At 37.7% G+C, this 16,357-nt stretch overlaps 1 protein-coding gene across 1 annotated transcript in view; it reads left to right on the forward strand.

Annotated features, from left to right (window-relative positions):
* Nbeal1 (neurobeachin like 1) overlaps window positions 1-1,813 on the forward strand; it is a 147,238-nt gene extending 145,425 nt beyond the window's left edge. The window contains 1 exon segment of the mRNA XM_051153879.1: window positions 995-1,813. Within this exon segment, the coding sequence (XP_051009836.1) occupies window positions 995-1,096 (102 nt within the window). The 3' untranslated portion in view covers window positions 1,097-1,813.
* Window positions 1,814-16,357: the final 14,544 nt, after the last annotated feature.

The raw sequence follows: 16,357 nt of genomic DNA on the forward strand, positions 1-16,357 counted from the left end.
TAACTTAATCATTGCATGTTTCTTGAGACAGTCTTAGCTTTTTCTGAGAAATGTAATGTGGTATCGGCAGGTGGTTTTTGTTTGGTTGGTTTTTGTTTTTTGTTCTTGAGAGAAGAAATTGAGTGTGGTGGTGCATACTTACAATCCCAGTGCCTGGGAGATAGAGGCAGGAGAATCACCACAATTTGGGGGCTATACTGGTCTACATCGTGAGTTCTAGGCAGGCCAGGGTTATATGACAAGGTCCATTCTAAAATCAACCACAGAGAAAAGCTGAAGAGATGTCACAATTGCAGGTCAGAGCTTTTGTTGCTCTTGTGGCACTCACATAGCCCCTCACAGCCATCGATTATTCCAGTTCTAAGGGAACCAACACCCTTCTGACCCTCACAAGCACGAGGCATACATGTGGTGCACATACATGTTCAGGCAAAGCACTCATTTGCATAAAACACATCTAGAGGGGGGAGGGGGTGTTCAAATGTTTTAAAGTTGTTTCCGTTCAACATTGAGTTTCTTGGTAGTTTCCTGAATCGTGCGCACCTATCCCCTGTGTGGTAGTTACATAAAACTTCTGTGCCCACTTTACTCTCTGAGTACACACCTATAATCCCTGATGCTTGGGAGGCTAAGGTAGAAGAACCACAAGTTGAAGGTCTGCCCAGCCTACAAGGTGAGTTCAAGGCCAGGCCAAGCAACTAGTGAGACTGTCTCAAAATAAAAGCACAAAGATGGAGAAGCATGTAGCTCAGTGTGAGAATATTTGCTTAACAAGAAGACGCCATGAGTTCAGTCTCTAGTTCTGCAGTGAGTAAGTGGCTTTTGTTACTAGCCAAGAATCTTTTTAATACGATAGTGATTTTGCTACCAAAACCTGTTCTGACCTTTACAAACTCAGTGTCTTATATATTGATTTTATGTGTCCTTGTTGTTTTTTTTTTTTTTTTTTTTTTTTTAATATCTGTTTTTTATTTCTCTGGATTACCTTAAACAGATGCGATCAGGTCAGCTTTCTCGAAAATTGTGGGGATCTAGCAAGCGGCTCAGCCAGATTTCAGCTGGAGAAACCGAATATCATACCCAAGATCTCAAGTGATTGTTTCCCACCTTCTGTGATGGAGAACTGAGCTTCATTGGTGTTTGGTCACTTTGGCTGCGTCTCTCCACTCCCTGAAAGTCTTTAAGGATTTTATCCTGGGAAAGGGTTACCACAGTTTGTTATTGTGGCACATGCCTGTAACGCCAACATTTGAAAGGCTGAGGCAGATGGATCTTAAATTCAAGGCCAGCTTTGGCTACATAGCAAGGCCTTGTCTGAAAATAAATTGTAGGTTGTATTAAGTCCATTTTTAAAGTCTTGTCAACAATGAGTCTAGTTTTATTAAGTACTAAAATTAAATTGAGAAAATACATTCGATTCAATTTAGTAACCCATTCCTAAATCATTAAATCTATTTTTAAAAACAAATCTCTAATATTATATATTTAGGTTGAATTTCCTTAATCTGGATAGCAAACTTTAAGATATTTCTAATAAAGCAGTAGAGTAAATAATGGAGAGTTAAGAGAAGTGACTTTTCATGTATTCTTTAGACGTTCATTTTTCTGTTTAATGACCATTACATTAAAAACGATTTACTAGTAAAGCTCCTGGTTAAAGGTAATAACCTTAAGGCAATTGAATTTCCAAAAGTCTACACAATTGGATTAAATACCAATATTGAAATAATACAGTGGTTCGTTTCCCTACCCCTAGTATTTAATATATTACTAATAAAAATGTATTTAATTGCATTATTATCCTTAAGTACCAAAAGTTGAATAGGAAAAACAAAACAAAACAAAGCAAAACTAGAGCTAAGCTTTACAAATGGACTTCCTTAATAATATATTTAAGCAAAAATGCTAGCTGTGGCTTTGGCTAGCCAGTCCTTGACCAAAAGTTGAATAGGAAAAACAAAACAAAACAAAGCAAAACTAGAGATAAGCTTTACAAATGGACTTCCTTAATAATATATTTAAGCAAAAATGCTAGCTGTGGCTTTGGCTAGCCAGTCCTTGAGTAGCATTTGCAGCACAGTTACACAGCTATCAAATACAAAATTTTGTGGATTTGTCTCTGTTAAACAAAAATTCTCTTCATATTTAAGCATTTTTACCCTGATGATTATGAGTTGTCAGGAATGCCCTAAAAGATCATGATTGATGGAAATAATACTGCATAATTCACATTCAAAGTAGTCATTTAGGTAACATAGTATTGTAAAAAAATCCTCTTTATTGCTTATTATATACAATTGTTATGAATAGCTAATTTTATTATAGTTTGTTAAATATTATATTTAAAATTTCAAGTAAATGTCTAATTAATTTGGAATTCAAAGTGATTGTTATTTGTTTGTCTTTGTAAAACTGACTTTTGAGTTAGGTCAGAGAAGTTTTACAGCTAACAGTATTGGTAATCTGAGATTCCATGGGAAGATTTGTGAGTTTCATTAAGTTGTACAGAAATTTATATGTTGAGTCTATTTTCAGGAAAAATACTATTGCATGGCATTCTTAAAATGGCCTGTGGGTGATGGCAGTGTTGGCACATGCCTTCAGTCAGCACTCAGGGGGCAGAGGCAGCAGATCTACAGAGAAAGTTCTGGGACAGCTAAGGCTGCACAGAGAAACTCTGTCTTACAAAACAAAAACAAAGTAAAATCATCATCACCATTATCACCACCATCATCGTCCTCATCATCATCATCATCATCGTGTATGGCAACAGCAGATGACTTTACTCTGCTGGCCTTTAAAGGTCATACTCTTCACTGTGATCACAGACTTCCTTGTACCTAGTTGTCTTTTCAGGTGAACTTTGAAGAACTTGTGTTTTACCATTTCCTCTCCTCTTGACCATGTATTCAGTGGCCTTTTCTTTATAATTCAACAAATAATTTTTTTAAATTTTACAAGTAAAAGATTATGTTTAGGAAAATTTTCAATATTTTGATTTGTTGTTGGTTAGGAATAGTAAAACACTGCAAAATCACTTTCTGTTTAATCAGGAAAAAATAGCTGTGTTTTAGATAAATAATGAAGAAAGAGTTTGTGTAAATGTAAAGACTTCCCTTTGAAAGATGTGAGGTATTTGTTGGAAGTCTCCCACGTCAGTAGAGATGTGAGGTGTTTGTTGGAAGTCTCCCACGTCAGTAGAGATGACTTTGCTATTTGAAACATTTCTTCTTTTTATTCCCTGCCACTGAGTACCACAGCCATGACGCCATCACGGCCGTCTGTCCACCCTAAAAGATGCTGAGGAGAGTTCAAGTCCTTTGAAAACTAAAGAAAACGGTTGGTTTTTCTTTAGTTGAGAACTGCTGGTTTGGGAATAGGGCTGTCACTCCATAGTGGAATGCTTGCCTGCCTTGTCCAGGGTCCTGGGTCCCCCAGCACGTTAGTGAGAGACAGAGAGGAAACCACAGGGACAGACTAACTAGCTGACTCCAAATCAAGACTTGGTGAGGTTTTTTGTTTGCTTGTTTTCTTTTTGGTAATTTATCCATGCATATTTGGTGTTTGAAACCACTTAATATCGGATTTAGGAATTATTTTGTTTACTTAAGAATTATAAAACTTTAATAATCTAAGGGGGGAAAGTCTTTGGTGTTTGACTACTGCCTTTTAGTGGGAAACTGAGCAGGCAGTTTCTTTTAAAACACAAATAAGAACCTTTGTTCAGTTTCATAGAGGTCTGACCCAAACTAATGCTACTTGTTAAAAGGAGAATTATTTCTGAAAAGTGTTTTTTTCTAAAAAGTATAAATCGTAAATGTGGGGTTTAGAAAATATTAGAAATATTCTTGAAGAATTAACTTGTATATTTATTAAAATAAGCAAATATAGTGGAACTATTATCTGAGTAATATTCTGAATAGAGCGATGAAATTAAGAATCACTAGATAATATCACTGGGAATATATACTTTTACCAATTGGAGTGTAGATGTTATTTTAATAATGTATAGTGGAAGAAATTATTTGAATGAATTGACAGCTGGATATGTTAGTTAATGCGTATAAAAATCTGAACTTGGCTAATGTGAGTGTGAATTCTTCTTTTAAGAATTTTTCACCTGCTTTTGTTTCTTGACAATGGAGATCATGAATATAAGAATCCCAGCATCCTAGTAATGAGATTTATGCTAAGATAATGCTTACTTTTGGAAAGGGACGTCAGTAGAAGTTGTTGTTTGTGGTGGTGGTGGTGGTGTGTGTGTGTGTGTGTGTGTGTGTGTGTGTGTGTGTGTGTGTGTGTACACATTTATATAATTGCTATGTTTGTTTAGAGAATGAAACAGTCTTATATATAACTCTCCTCAGTCAGTATTCTGTCATTACTTATATAAAATTAAAGAAGAAAAGAAAAACAAATCAGAACATAAAAGCAAGGGAACTATAAAAATTAAGTTTGCCATTAAGTCTTTCTAGCCAGTGTCACCTGGGAAGGAAGTTTCTGTTAATTTCCTTTAGTCACAGTGCATCCTTTTGTAGGAGAAAAAAAAATTGGATATTCATAAGCCTGGTTTTTCTTTTTTCCTTGTAGATATATTAGATTATTTTTCAAAAAACTGATTCTGAAATGCTGCTAAAGGAATAAGTATGCCCACAGAATTAGAGTTTAGACTTGATGATTGACTCTTAATCTTAGCCACTTTATGTTTCTTTTGATATAGGCTGAGAAAATTAGTTAGTACCAGTGTTTTGTTTTGTTTTGTTTAGATAGAGGCAAGGCATTTGCATGTAAATATAACACTATTTTTACTAAAGATATCTCTAAGGAAAGATTTTAATTGAATTTTGAGAGATTAGTTCCTTTAAGATATTTATGTTTATAAATTAACTAGTATCTTCTTTGCCTCCTTTCTGATAAAAAACATTTGAGTACTTGGCCTGTATTAGTATAAGCAAAGCATTAATGCATAATGCTGTATCTGGGATGTGTATGTGTAAGGGTGTTAGACTTCGCACTATTCACATGGCCAAACCTGTCTTCTTAACTGCTATCTTTTCAGCTTTTGAGTGATGAATACAGAATGAAATGTATTATTTTTACTTGTGAAATCCATTTTCTAATTTTTCATCCAGACCTATGCCCTTATGTAACCGTCTCTAACAGAAACTATTCTGAGAACTCTTACACATCTTTACCATTGGCAGCAAATAGTCATTCTCAATACTTTTTCCTAATTCTGTGCCTACCGTGTACTTACCTTGTGATTTATTTCAGATACCCATACAGACATCTGAAATAGTGTTTTGTAGAATTTTCTCATAGTGCTTTTCCTGATGATATTGGGCATCAATACAATGTTGTTCAGTATTGTGTATTATTTACAATATGGGCCACACCCATACTTACTTAATTTAAATGGAGCATTTTCTATGCCAGTTGTTATCCCCAATTCCAACCAGTGCCTTTATTATGCCTCCTTTTCATTACTGAAAAATGTATTTATTCTATCATCACTTTCTTTGATCTTTTATACTTGGAAATCATAATTAACATTTACCTCTAACAAATTACATCCGTTTGCTAAGATTAGTTCCTAATATCTAACCTACTTAGAAAGAAAGTTAAAGTATTTTTTCCAGTATTGGGGATTGAATTCAGTGCCTCATGCATATTAGGCAAGAATAAAAACATTAGTAAGCAGTGCCAAAAGAAAAACAGAATCATGCATCTTGTAGTATTGAAATTATAATGATTAGAGTTCTCCCACTATAAAAGCATTAGAAAATTCTCCTATGTTCTTGTGATGATGTGTGCAGGCATGCTTCTGGGTTGAATGCCCTTTGGTTTTTCATAGGTTTTAGAGCTTAGAGCTAATAGAGCATTAACATTTGGGAGATTTAGGCTTTGTTAGGGATATATCTTAATGATAGTACACTTGTACCTGAAGCCCTAGGTTTGAGATTTGGGGTGGCATTTCCCTCCCCCCAACACTGGGGATAGAATATAGGCCTCACACAGTAGGTGGGGTTCTACCACTGAACCCCTTCTCAGTTCAGAGACTAGTTCTTAATTTGAGATCACAGATCCGATTTGTCCGTAGGGATGTACTATGCCCAGGTATTATTTGGGACTTTCGGTGATTTAATCAGTCCCAGCTCTCAAAAATTATAAATATATATGTGTACATATAATATGTATAAATGAACATGTGCCTAAATTGTAGATAGTTATGTTTTTATTTGTTGAAATGACCACCTTAGACTGTATGATTTCTATCTCCTCTTTGCCTGCCTTTTGGCTACCATCAGGTGTAGAATATAAGAATTAAGAGGTTTTATTTATTATAAAAACATCATGTAAAAATGGCCACATTATGAACTTCAGGGTTTTTTGTTGTTGTTGTTGTTTTGGTTTTTGGCAATCATATTCATCAGGCATATTTTCTTAGATCAGTATCTTTACTGATATTCACTACACAGAAGTGCTCTTTAAACACATTGCAAGATTTGGACATGTAAAGATAATTCTTTCAGTGTCAAAGAGATATAAGTTCAGTGGGGTATGTATTTCCCTAATACAGAAAGCAAGGTGAAAGTCACTGACTCGGTTTTTTTTTTTTTTTTTTTTTTTTTTTTCCTGTGATGCAGTTGTCATGCTACCTTGAACAAAGCGTATCTTGCATATATTAGCATAACAATAGCCAAATATCTTTGAAAAATTTCTCAGTCAGGCAAAGTGGTGCATGCACATGGTTCCTATTCCTTGGAAGACTGAGATGGAAGGGTCACTTGGACAGTGTTGTAAGAACTGCATCTCAAAAATAAATAACTAGTTTTAATTAATGTTTCAGAGTTGAAGAAGTGCTGCTCTGTGTGTGTGTGTCTCTTTTTACAGTGGCTTTCTAGTGGTTCGCGTTCACCCGTAGCTGTTTCTTAATAGTTAGGGCGTGTTACTGCATCACAGTGCTGTGTAAGTGTAGCAACGAGACATGACACCAAGGGCAGTTAGGACTTAGGTGAGATTGAAAAGTTGTACTGATTAAAATACAAACTATTTTTAAAAGAAATCTTATTCCAGTTAAGATTTTATTTAAGTAATATATTTCTATTTAGCTTATATTAAAAGTACATGCTCTCTGATAGTGTACTCCAGTTGAGAATTAGGCTTTAATGTTTTTATTTTTTTTGTTTTTGTTTTGACACAGATTCTCGCTATATAGCCTTGGTTAGCCTGGAACTACCTGTGTAGACTAGGCTGGCCTCAAACCCAGAGGTCCATCTGCCTCTGCCTCCCAAGTGCTGAGATTTTCAAGAATACGCATAATTATTTTGCTCTTCAGAAGTAGTTCTGGCAGGGAAATATCAGTAGTTAAGTGTAATTGAAAGTAGCTTAAATTCTTATAATATTAGAATGAAAGAAACATTTTTCGAAAGTTTGAACTTTTTGTTAGACAATCCCCAATGACTTACATAGTTTCAATACTTCTTTCAAAATTATGATGTGTTACAGTGGCTCTTACTGTTGAAGACCTTTTGTATTTTGGACTATTCTTTTTTCCATTCTGCCTTTTACTTCCAAAGACTGTGCGTGTTAGACATCACCACAAAAGTTTTATATGTAGCTGCTGCTACTTACAGTCTGCCTCACATAAGAAAACAGCTGAGTTTGGTGGTACTACTGTAATCCCAACACTCAAAGCTTTCAGCAAGAGGATTGCCTCAAGTTTGTAGGCTGTCCTGGGCTGTAGAATGAAGTCTGTTTATGTATCTGTCTGTCTGCGTGTCTCTCTTTCTTTCTTTCCCTCTCTCTCCCCTTCAACAACCTAGAAATTGTGCTGCTAATTACTATTTAAGGAACTGTATTTATCTTAAAATATCCCTTTTCATTTGTTCCACTGGAATTGATTGAAAAAAATAATAGTAATAAGCCTTTTTATGTTGAATTATTTACTGTGCAAACTGTGATTCATTGAGTATTTATATGCAAAAGAAGGGGTTCAAAGTTGAGCAAGTTTTAGACTTTATAAGGGTGTAAATAACTTTAATTAGCATTCTGATAACAAAATTACTGTTTGGTGCAATTCATTTTTTTTTTTGTTTTCATCCTTCTGAACTTACGTATACAAGATGTATTTTGTTTTGTCACAAATATTCTTAAGAGCTTCACTGAATGTATATGAGTTAATGTTTGATTGTTTCTGTGTAGTATGATCAAAAACAGCTCAGACTGTGCACTTTGTTATTCCCTTAGAAATTTATATTCTAATATTTTTAAGAATGTACATTTATTTCGTTCATAATAAATTAGCTTTGTATATGACAATGGGTTTGAATCAAATAAAAGGATAACATTACTTTCATTATTTGGTTTGTAGTTCTCTTTATGGACTTTGACTAGAATCTGCTGTGCTTAAGTTCTTTGAGTAGACAAAGAAGTGAATGCAATATTTAGTGAGCAGAAAGCCAAACACTGTTTCTCAGATGAGCCTCACAAGGTGAGTAGTAATGCTGTTTCATCAGGCTGCCATTCATAAAGAGACTGCCATTTAAAATCATACCCAAAGCATTGCTCCAGTCTGTTCTTAATAAGCAGTCACCTTACAATTTCCATGTCTTGTTAATGAGATAATACATTCAATTTAAAAATTTCACTTTTATAATCAAAATATTTTATGCACCAGCTTCTAAACTTTTATCCGCCTAGCTATTAAATTCTGGGCTTTAAGCTTGGTAGACAGGCATTCTACTGTTGAGTACACTCCCAACCTCTGTGCATAACTTTGTGCCGCCTAAGCACTAGCCTAACCAGTCCATTTCAGTTAAGATAGTGCAACAAAGCAAATGCCCTTCCAGGTTTTTGCTGGTGTTTTGTGTATCCAGACCCACTACAGAAATGGGCAGTAACTTCAGTACTGTGAGCTTGTCACAGTACTACACTTCATGGGAGGCTCTTCACCAGAGTTAGAAACTTTGTGCACTGAATTAATCAGTCAAACCAAGGTCAGTGAAAGGATTAGTTAAAAACCATGTTAAGCTTCAGATAAATATTTTTCAAATTATAATAAACCTTATGTTTTATATCATATCATTCAATTAATGAGAATCTCTTTTAAGCCTTTTGAATTTTGGCCTAGTAATGAAGGCCTATAAGCCTAGCCACTTGAGAGTCTCAGGCAGGGGAATCACAAGTTCAAGGCCTGTGTGGGCTACGGAGAGCTCAAGGCAAACTTGGGCAACGTAATTACACCATGTGTCAGAAGTGAAAAGTCTGATACAGACCAAAAGAATCAAAAATGAGCTTGGAGTGTAGTTCATGGTCAAACAGTTGGCTGTTGTGTGTGAGCTAGTCTCTGGGAACACAAAAGTAAAGCCTTTTTGAGTTTTCATATTTTATTCACGTACTTGAATGGTTTTGACAAATATCCTGTAAAACTTTTCCTAACTGTCATTTAGTGTAGTTTTAAAAGGTATATCTATTCAAAGACATGTTTAATTATAACTGCAGGCATTATTAATGTCAAAAAAGCCTATAGAAGAGTTGTTAATTTCATATTCTAACAATAGAGATTTTTTTTTTAAGTAAGGAATTTTATTCAACCTACATACACACAATAAATAAAATTTAAGTTTAAAAAAGTCAGGAGACTAGCTATATTTTTATACATACAGTCTACACATCTTTATATATTTTAAACGGATGGTACCATCCTTAAACTAGAATTGCATAAGCCCATGTATACCCTGCCTCTGATGCTTGAGGTGAACTCAGATATCCCAACTCAGAGGACATCACTTACTAAAGGTAATGGATGGCCTGTCAGTCAGTGCTGCGTCCTCAGGGTTTCTACATCAAGACTAAGCTTCTATGGTTGTCTGTGTGTCATGTTCTTTATATCTGACATAAATGTCATAAAGGCTTGTATATCATTGCTGCTGAGGTTGGGAGAGGAGTAATCAGGTAATATTGCAAATCCTGGCCAGCAGGACAAATATAACAACTTAATGAAATACTATTTCCAGATATAGCTAAGCTTTCATTTTTTTTTTCTCAAAGTTATAATTGGTGAACTGAATCCTCAAGAATTAGTATGAGTGTACATACAGATAATCAGAAGACAGAGGCTGGTGGATCTCTTCACAGTTAAAGACCAGACTAGTCGACATAGCTACTTTAATAAAAATATAAAAGAGAATTAGTTTAGTAAGAACTGTTACAAGTAAAGGCTTAGGAACACTTTAAAACATTGGACGACTCAAAAGAATTAAGTGATGGTGCACACCTTTAATCCCAGCACTCAGGAGGCAGAGGCAAGTGGATCTCTGTGTGTTCGAGGCTACAGAGCTAGTTCCAAGACAGCCAAGGCTACATAGAGAAACCCTGCCTCAAAAAAACCAAAAAAAGAAAAAAAGAAATAGTACGTAGAGACATAATGTGTAATGTGGCACCAACTGTTTATGTGACTATAGGTAGGCATTTAGACACTAACTGGTGAGGAAACACTCAAGCCAGGTGGCTCTGGCCTGAAGTCCAAGCTCCTGAGAGGCAGAGACCAGGGGATTGTGAGAGCCTTCTGAGGAGAGTCTGAGGATTCAAGGCCAGCCTGAGCAGAGTAACGAGACTGTCTCAGAATGGACAGCTAGCTAAGCTACAGCCCAGTGCTGAGAGTTCTCTCTAACATGCACACGGGCCTGGGTGCAAGCCCAGGGTTAGACTGGAAGAAGTGGCGCAAAAATAAAGGAAATGGCTGTCTTGAGTAGCACTTAACCTCCAAAAACATGCACTTGGAGTTCCCACGTCCTTAATCACCAGATCCCTGGGAAAGAATGCAAGGAGTGTTATGACCTCACAGCTTGGGCAGCTCTTAGTGCATACTGAAGCCACGCTTTGGCTCAACACATTGAGAGCCTCTTTTAGGTGCTGAAGCTAACAAATGATTCCTCAAATCCTGACTTAGACCATATAAGTAAGTTTAGCTTTTAACAGCATTCATGTTTTTATTTCCTCAAAGATACCATTAGAATCCGTGTTCATGCATGCGTCCCAGTTTCCCTCTGACACACTTTCAGCAAGGCCCCACTGTTGCTGAGTTGTGTAAGCCAGCTTCTGTGTAGGTCCAGACTTTGTGGTAGAACAGTCTAAAGAGTAATATAAACAAATGTCTTTTTATTGTCGTCTGCTGCTGCAAATAATACAAGGCTGTTGCCCCTTACCCTAGAATGCCACTGTTAATGAGGTACTTCCTCAGAATTGAATTGGCCACTCTCTTGCCAGTGTGGATTTAGCCCTCTTTATTGGTCTTCAACAGAGAATGGGACTTGTTCAGCACAACAGCTATTTCTTGTGATGTAATTGACCCAACAGATGTTTCAGAAAGACATTTTTGTCTTTCCCTCTGAAGAGATTCAGAAGGTCTTGGGGGTTGGGTTTGTTTACTCTGTGTTAGTTACTTTTCATCTCTGACAGAGTAACTGAGAAAAATAACAAAAAACTGGAGGGTTTATTTTGGCTCACACTTCAGAGATTTCTGTCCAGGCTCACTTGGCCACACTCCTTATGCGCCCTCACACAGTGAGTTAGAATGTGGCAGGCAACATGTGTTAGAGCAAAGCTGTTCATCTCATAGTGGCCAAGAAACAGTAACAAGGAAGAATACATCCCCTTAAAGACTCATCCATCCCCTCCCCAGTGAGCCACCTTTAACTAGGACAAACCTTACACAGTTAACCCTTCCCCAGCCTATTCAATGACAAGTCCATCAATGGATTAATGCATTTTTTAGAGTCCTCATGAATCAGTATTTATTTCAATAAGCCTATCAGCTGTCAACCAAGCCTTAATATGGGTGTTGTAGACATTTTATATCCAAGTCCTAACTCTTGAGTTATATTCTTTTTCATATAGTGTCCTTGGACATATAAGTTGACCAGGAGCTAAGGCAGAGGGTTACAACTTTTGTGAAATTGTGGGGGAGCTGGGTGTGGTGGTGCACCCCTTTAATCCCAGTACTCAGGAGGCAGAGGCAGGAGGATCTCTGTGAGTTTCAAGGCTATCCTGGTCTACAAAGTGAGTCTAGGACAGGCAGGACTACAAGAGAAACTCTGTCTCAAAAAACTTTAAAAAAAATTTGTGGGGCTGGAGAAATAGCTCAGAGGTTAAGAGCACTGTCTCCTCTTCCAGAGGTCCTGAGTTCAGTTTCCAGCAATCACATGGTGGCTCAGAAACATGTATAATGGCATCCAGTGCCCTTTTCTGGCATGCAGGCTCTATATGCAGATAAGAGTATACATAAAATAAATCTTTTATTTAAAAGTGTGTCTGTATGTGTCCCCATGAAAGCCAGAAGGACATTAGACTCCACAGAGCCTTGATTATAGGCAGCTGTGAAGCCCCAGGTGATTGCAACTTTGAGATCAACTTGAGCTACCTAGCGAAACCTCTCATACACCTGCCACCAAAAACTAAGGTCCTAACTTCGAGTAAGACATTAGAGGGGTGATGTCTGCATGGCATTGTGACTCCCTGTACACTTAGATTTTGAGTTAGATACTCAGCCATATGTGCAGCCACACAAGTTTAAGGATCGGAGAACACCAGGGCAGCTTGGCTCTTCTCCAATACTTTATACTAAAACGTAAGGTTACTTTTTTGTTGTTGTTTCGTTTTTGTTTTTGTGTTTCTAGACAAGGTTTCTCTTTGTAGTGTTAGCTGTCCTGGAACTCACTCTATAGACCAGGCTGGCCTTGAATGCAAGAGATCTGCCTGCCTCTGCCCCTTGAGTGTTAGGTGTGTGCCACCAACACCTGCGTAAAGTTTCTTTTTGAGACTTTTATTTTATGTGTATGAGTGTTTGCCTGAGTCTATGTCTGTACCAAATGTATGAAGTGCCTGTGGAGGCTAAAAGAGGGCATTGGGTCCCCTGGGACTAGAGTTTCAGATGGTTGTGAACTGCTGTGTGGGTGCTGGGAATTAAACCCAAGAATTCTAGGAAAGCAGCCAGTGCCATAACATTGAGCTGTCTCTCCAACCCCTTTTGTATGATTCTTAATGCAATCAGAAATTGCTGTCTATCCCACAATCTTTGATGATCCGATTGGAGCCCGTTCTTTCAGGAAACTGTCAAGTCCAGATGGTTCATAAGGCTAATGATGAAATTACATACAGAGATGTGGGATGGTTAAGGGAGTAAGGGGTGCTGAGATACACAGAGTGGTAGCTGGGCAAGCCACTGTCCTTCCTGAGGGAGCAAGGAGAAAAATTTTACTGTTGTTTAGAGGGCTAGAAGGTCACAGCAGGAACCCCATACCTCAGAAGTCTCTACCAAAGTGAGATCAAGCTTCTGCCAACAGACACTGCACTGAGTTGAAGCAGAGAGGCACTATCACTTTCTCTCAACTTCAGCTATAAAAAAAAAAAAAGAAGTGTTTGAGACAGGGTCTCACTATGTAGCTCTGGCTGTCCTGGACTCACCAGAGAGATCCACCTGCCTCTGCCTCCTGAGTGCTGGGATTACAGGCATGCACCACCATGCCCAGCTAGCCTCTACCTGTGGAAGTCACTGGGAAGTAAGTCCATAGAAAGCCTTTCCAGAAGGATGAACTCAGTGGTCACAGAATGGTGGTGAGATAGAAGAATGGGAAACAGCCAAAAGATGTTTTCCAGTTACTTTCAGAAAATGGACCTTCAATAATATGAACTAGCAGAACACTGAAAATAATGTACCATCTGTTAACAAAGTCATAATTTTGTGCTTTGGAGCTTATATCTCAAAGATTGCAAAAAAACACCCCAGTGATGTTGTTTCTGTAACAATGCCCCATCTTTTTATTTATTTTAAAAAAGGTTTCTCAGGGCCCCTAGATACCAGCCAATAAACAGGATGATTGTTATTGAATCGTGGCTTATTTTAACAATAAGTAACACTGGTGGGACTGGGGAGATAACCCAAAAGGCAAAGTACTTGCTCTGCAAGCATGAAGACTGATCTTGGGATCCCCAGGACCCAGGTACATCCGGGTAGGTGTGGGCAGCGGGCCTGTAATTCCAGCCCTAGGGGACATAGGCAGAAAGACTCTAGTACATTGGCCAGCTAGACAGGTGAAGAGTTGGAACTCTGCATTCAGTTGGAAGAACCTGCCTCAGTGGATATGGTGGAGAGGCACCTAACTAACATCAGCCTCAGGTCTCACATGTGAGTGAAAGCACGCGCACGTGCACACACACACACACATACATGTGTGTACACATACATGCATATACACAAATACACACACAAACGTGCACACATACACAAATGTGCACTCATACAGACACATGCAAAATGACATTTAATCAATCATAAATATATAAACTAATTGAAAGAAGTCATCAATTTAACATATTTCCAATGATTTTATTCACCTATTTGTTTTGACTTTTTGTTTTTCTGTGTCAAGATCTCACATGGTAGTCTAAAGTGGCCTGAACTCATTATATACCCAAGGCTAGCTTCACACATGATAATTCTACTGCCTCAGCCAGTATTATTGGTGTGAACCACTGTTGGCTTATAATTTTACTTTAGTATGATATTTATCTAATTCTGTATAATTTCAGACCATTGAGTTATAATAAAACTGTGATGCTAAAAACAAAAAAACAAAAAAACAAACTGTGATGCTAGTTTGATCCTGAAGAAATATTTATAGTGATTTTAAATATTCTGAATTTTAAAATATTTTTCTTTTTTTAAAAAAGATTTATGTATTTATTATTATGTATACAGTGCTCTGTCTGCATGTACACCTGCAGGCCAGAAGAGGGCATCAGATCACATTATAGATGGTTGTGAGCTACCATGTGGTTGCTGGGTATTGAACTCAGGACCTTCGGAAGAGCAGTCAGTGCTCTTAATCTCTGAGCCATCTCTCCAGCCCCTAAAATATTTTTCTTAAAACTATTTTTTTTTAAGTATTTATTTTCTTTGTTTTTTTTTTTTTTTTTTTTTTAGACAGGGTTTCTCTGTGTAGCCCTGGCTCTCCTGGAACTCACTTTGTAGATCAGGCTGGCCTCAAACTGAGAGCTCAGTCTCCCAAGCACTGTGACTAAAGGTGTGCAACACTACTACTCGGCTAATATTTAAAATTTTTAATAGGAATCTTAAAACACTTAAGAATTTAGAATCACAGCCAGTCGTGGTAGGGCACGCCTTTAATCCCATCACTCAGGGAGGCAGAGGTAGGCAAACTGCTGTGAGTTCAAGGCCAGCCTGGTCTACAAAGTGAGTCCAGGACAGCCAAGCTACACAGAGAAACCTTGTCTTGAAAACAAAACAAAACAAAACAAACAAGAAAAACAAAGAATTTAAAATCACAAAACTGAAAACTACTTTCGCTGTTGTCATTTGAGAGGTCTCACTATACAGCCCAAGATAACTCACTATGCTGGCCTTGAACTTCTGGCAATCCTCCTGCCTCAAACATCCTGCACAGCTCTGCAAACCCGTTTCTGGGCTCCGAATATACATCAGCTCTGGTTGGGTTTGCTGGTATTTTATATAATTCCTGGTTTCACATCTGTACCAATTCCCTCTGCTGCTGCCTCCAGAAAGACTTCTTTGAACTCTTAACATCTTTATTTATTTTTTTTTTTTAAGATTTATTTATTATTATGCATACAGTACTCTGGCTGCATGTACACCTGCAGGCCAGAAGAGGGCATCGGATCACATTATAGTTGGTTGTGAGCCACCATGTGGCTGCTGCTAATTGAACTCAGGACCTCTGGAAGAGCCCTTAACCTCTTGAGCCATCTGTCCAGCCCCCTTAATGCCTTTTATAGTCATTCTGTAGCCTATAAACACAACTTATTGTGTGAAATACTGTATGACTTAATATTAGCAGGAAACGTTAGAACAAAAGGGCTGGTGAAACCAGTCTTGGTGGCACACACCAATTGGAGTAAAAGTAGCCATGACTGCCAATGGCCAGCCATTAAGAGCTGGTAAACTGTAGCCACGGAAACAAACAAAGCTTGTGAATTTATTATTATTGTTATTCAATAAATTCTCACACGGAGTAAAGACAGACCCGTCTGTATGTGTTTCTGGTTCTGACATGCTCACAATATGTGAATATTTACAATATGCCAGAAGTTTAACCCATTCAAGTCAAGACGAAAATTTGGGGCATCAATACAAAACTTGTGAACATAGACTATATATCAAGCTAATTTTAAAGCTAAACACACACGGGGGGGGGGGAGGAAGAGAGGGAGGGGGAGCAGAGAAGGAGGGGAAGAGGGAGATAGGGAAGGAGAGGGAGAAAGGGAAAGAGGGACAGGGAGGAGAGAGGGGGAGAGGGTGAGGAGAGAGGGAGGGGGA

The sequence above is a fragment of the Acomys russatus genome, chromosome 12 (assembly GCF_903995435.1).
Source record: "Acomys russatus chromosome 12, mAcoRus1.1, whole genome shotgun sequence".
Classification (NCBI taxonomy): Eukaryota; Metazoa; Chordata; class Mammalia; order Rodentia; family Muridae; genus Acomys; species Acomys russatus.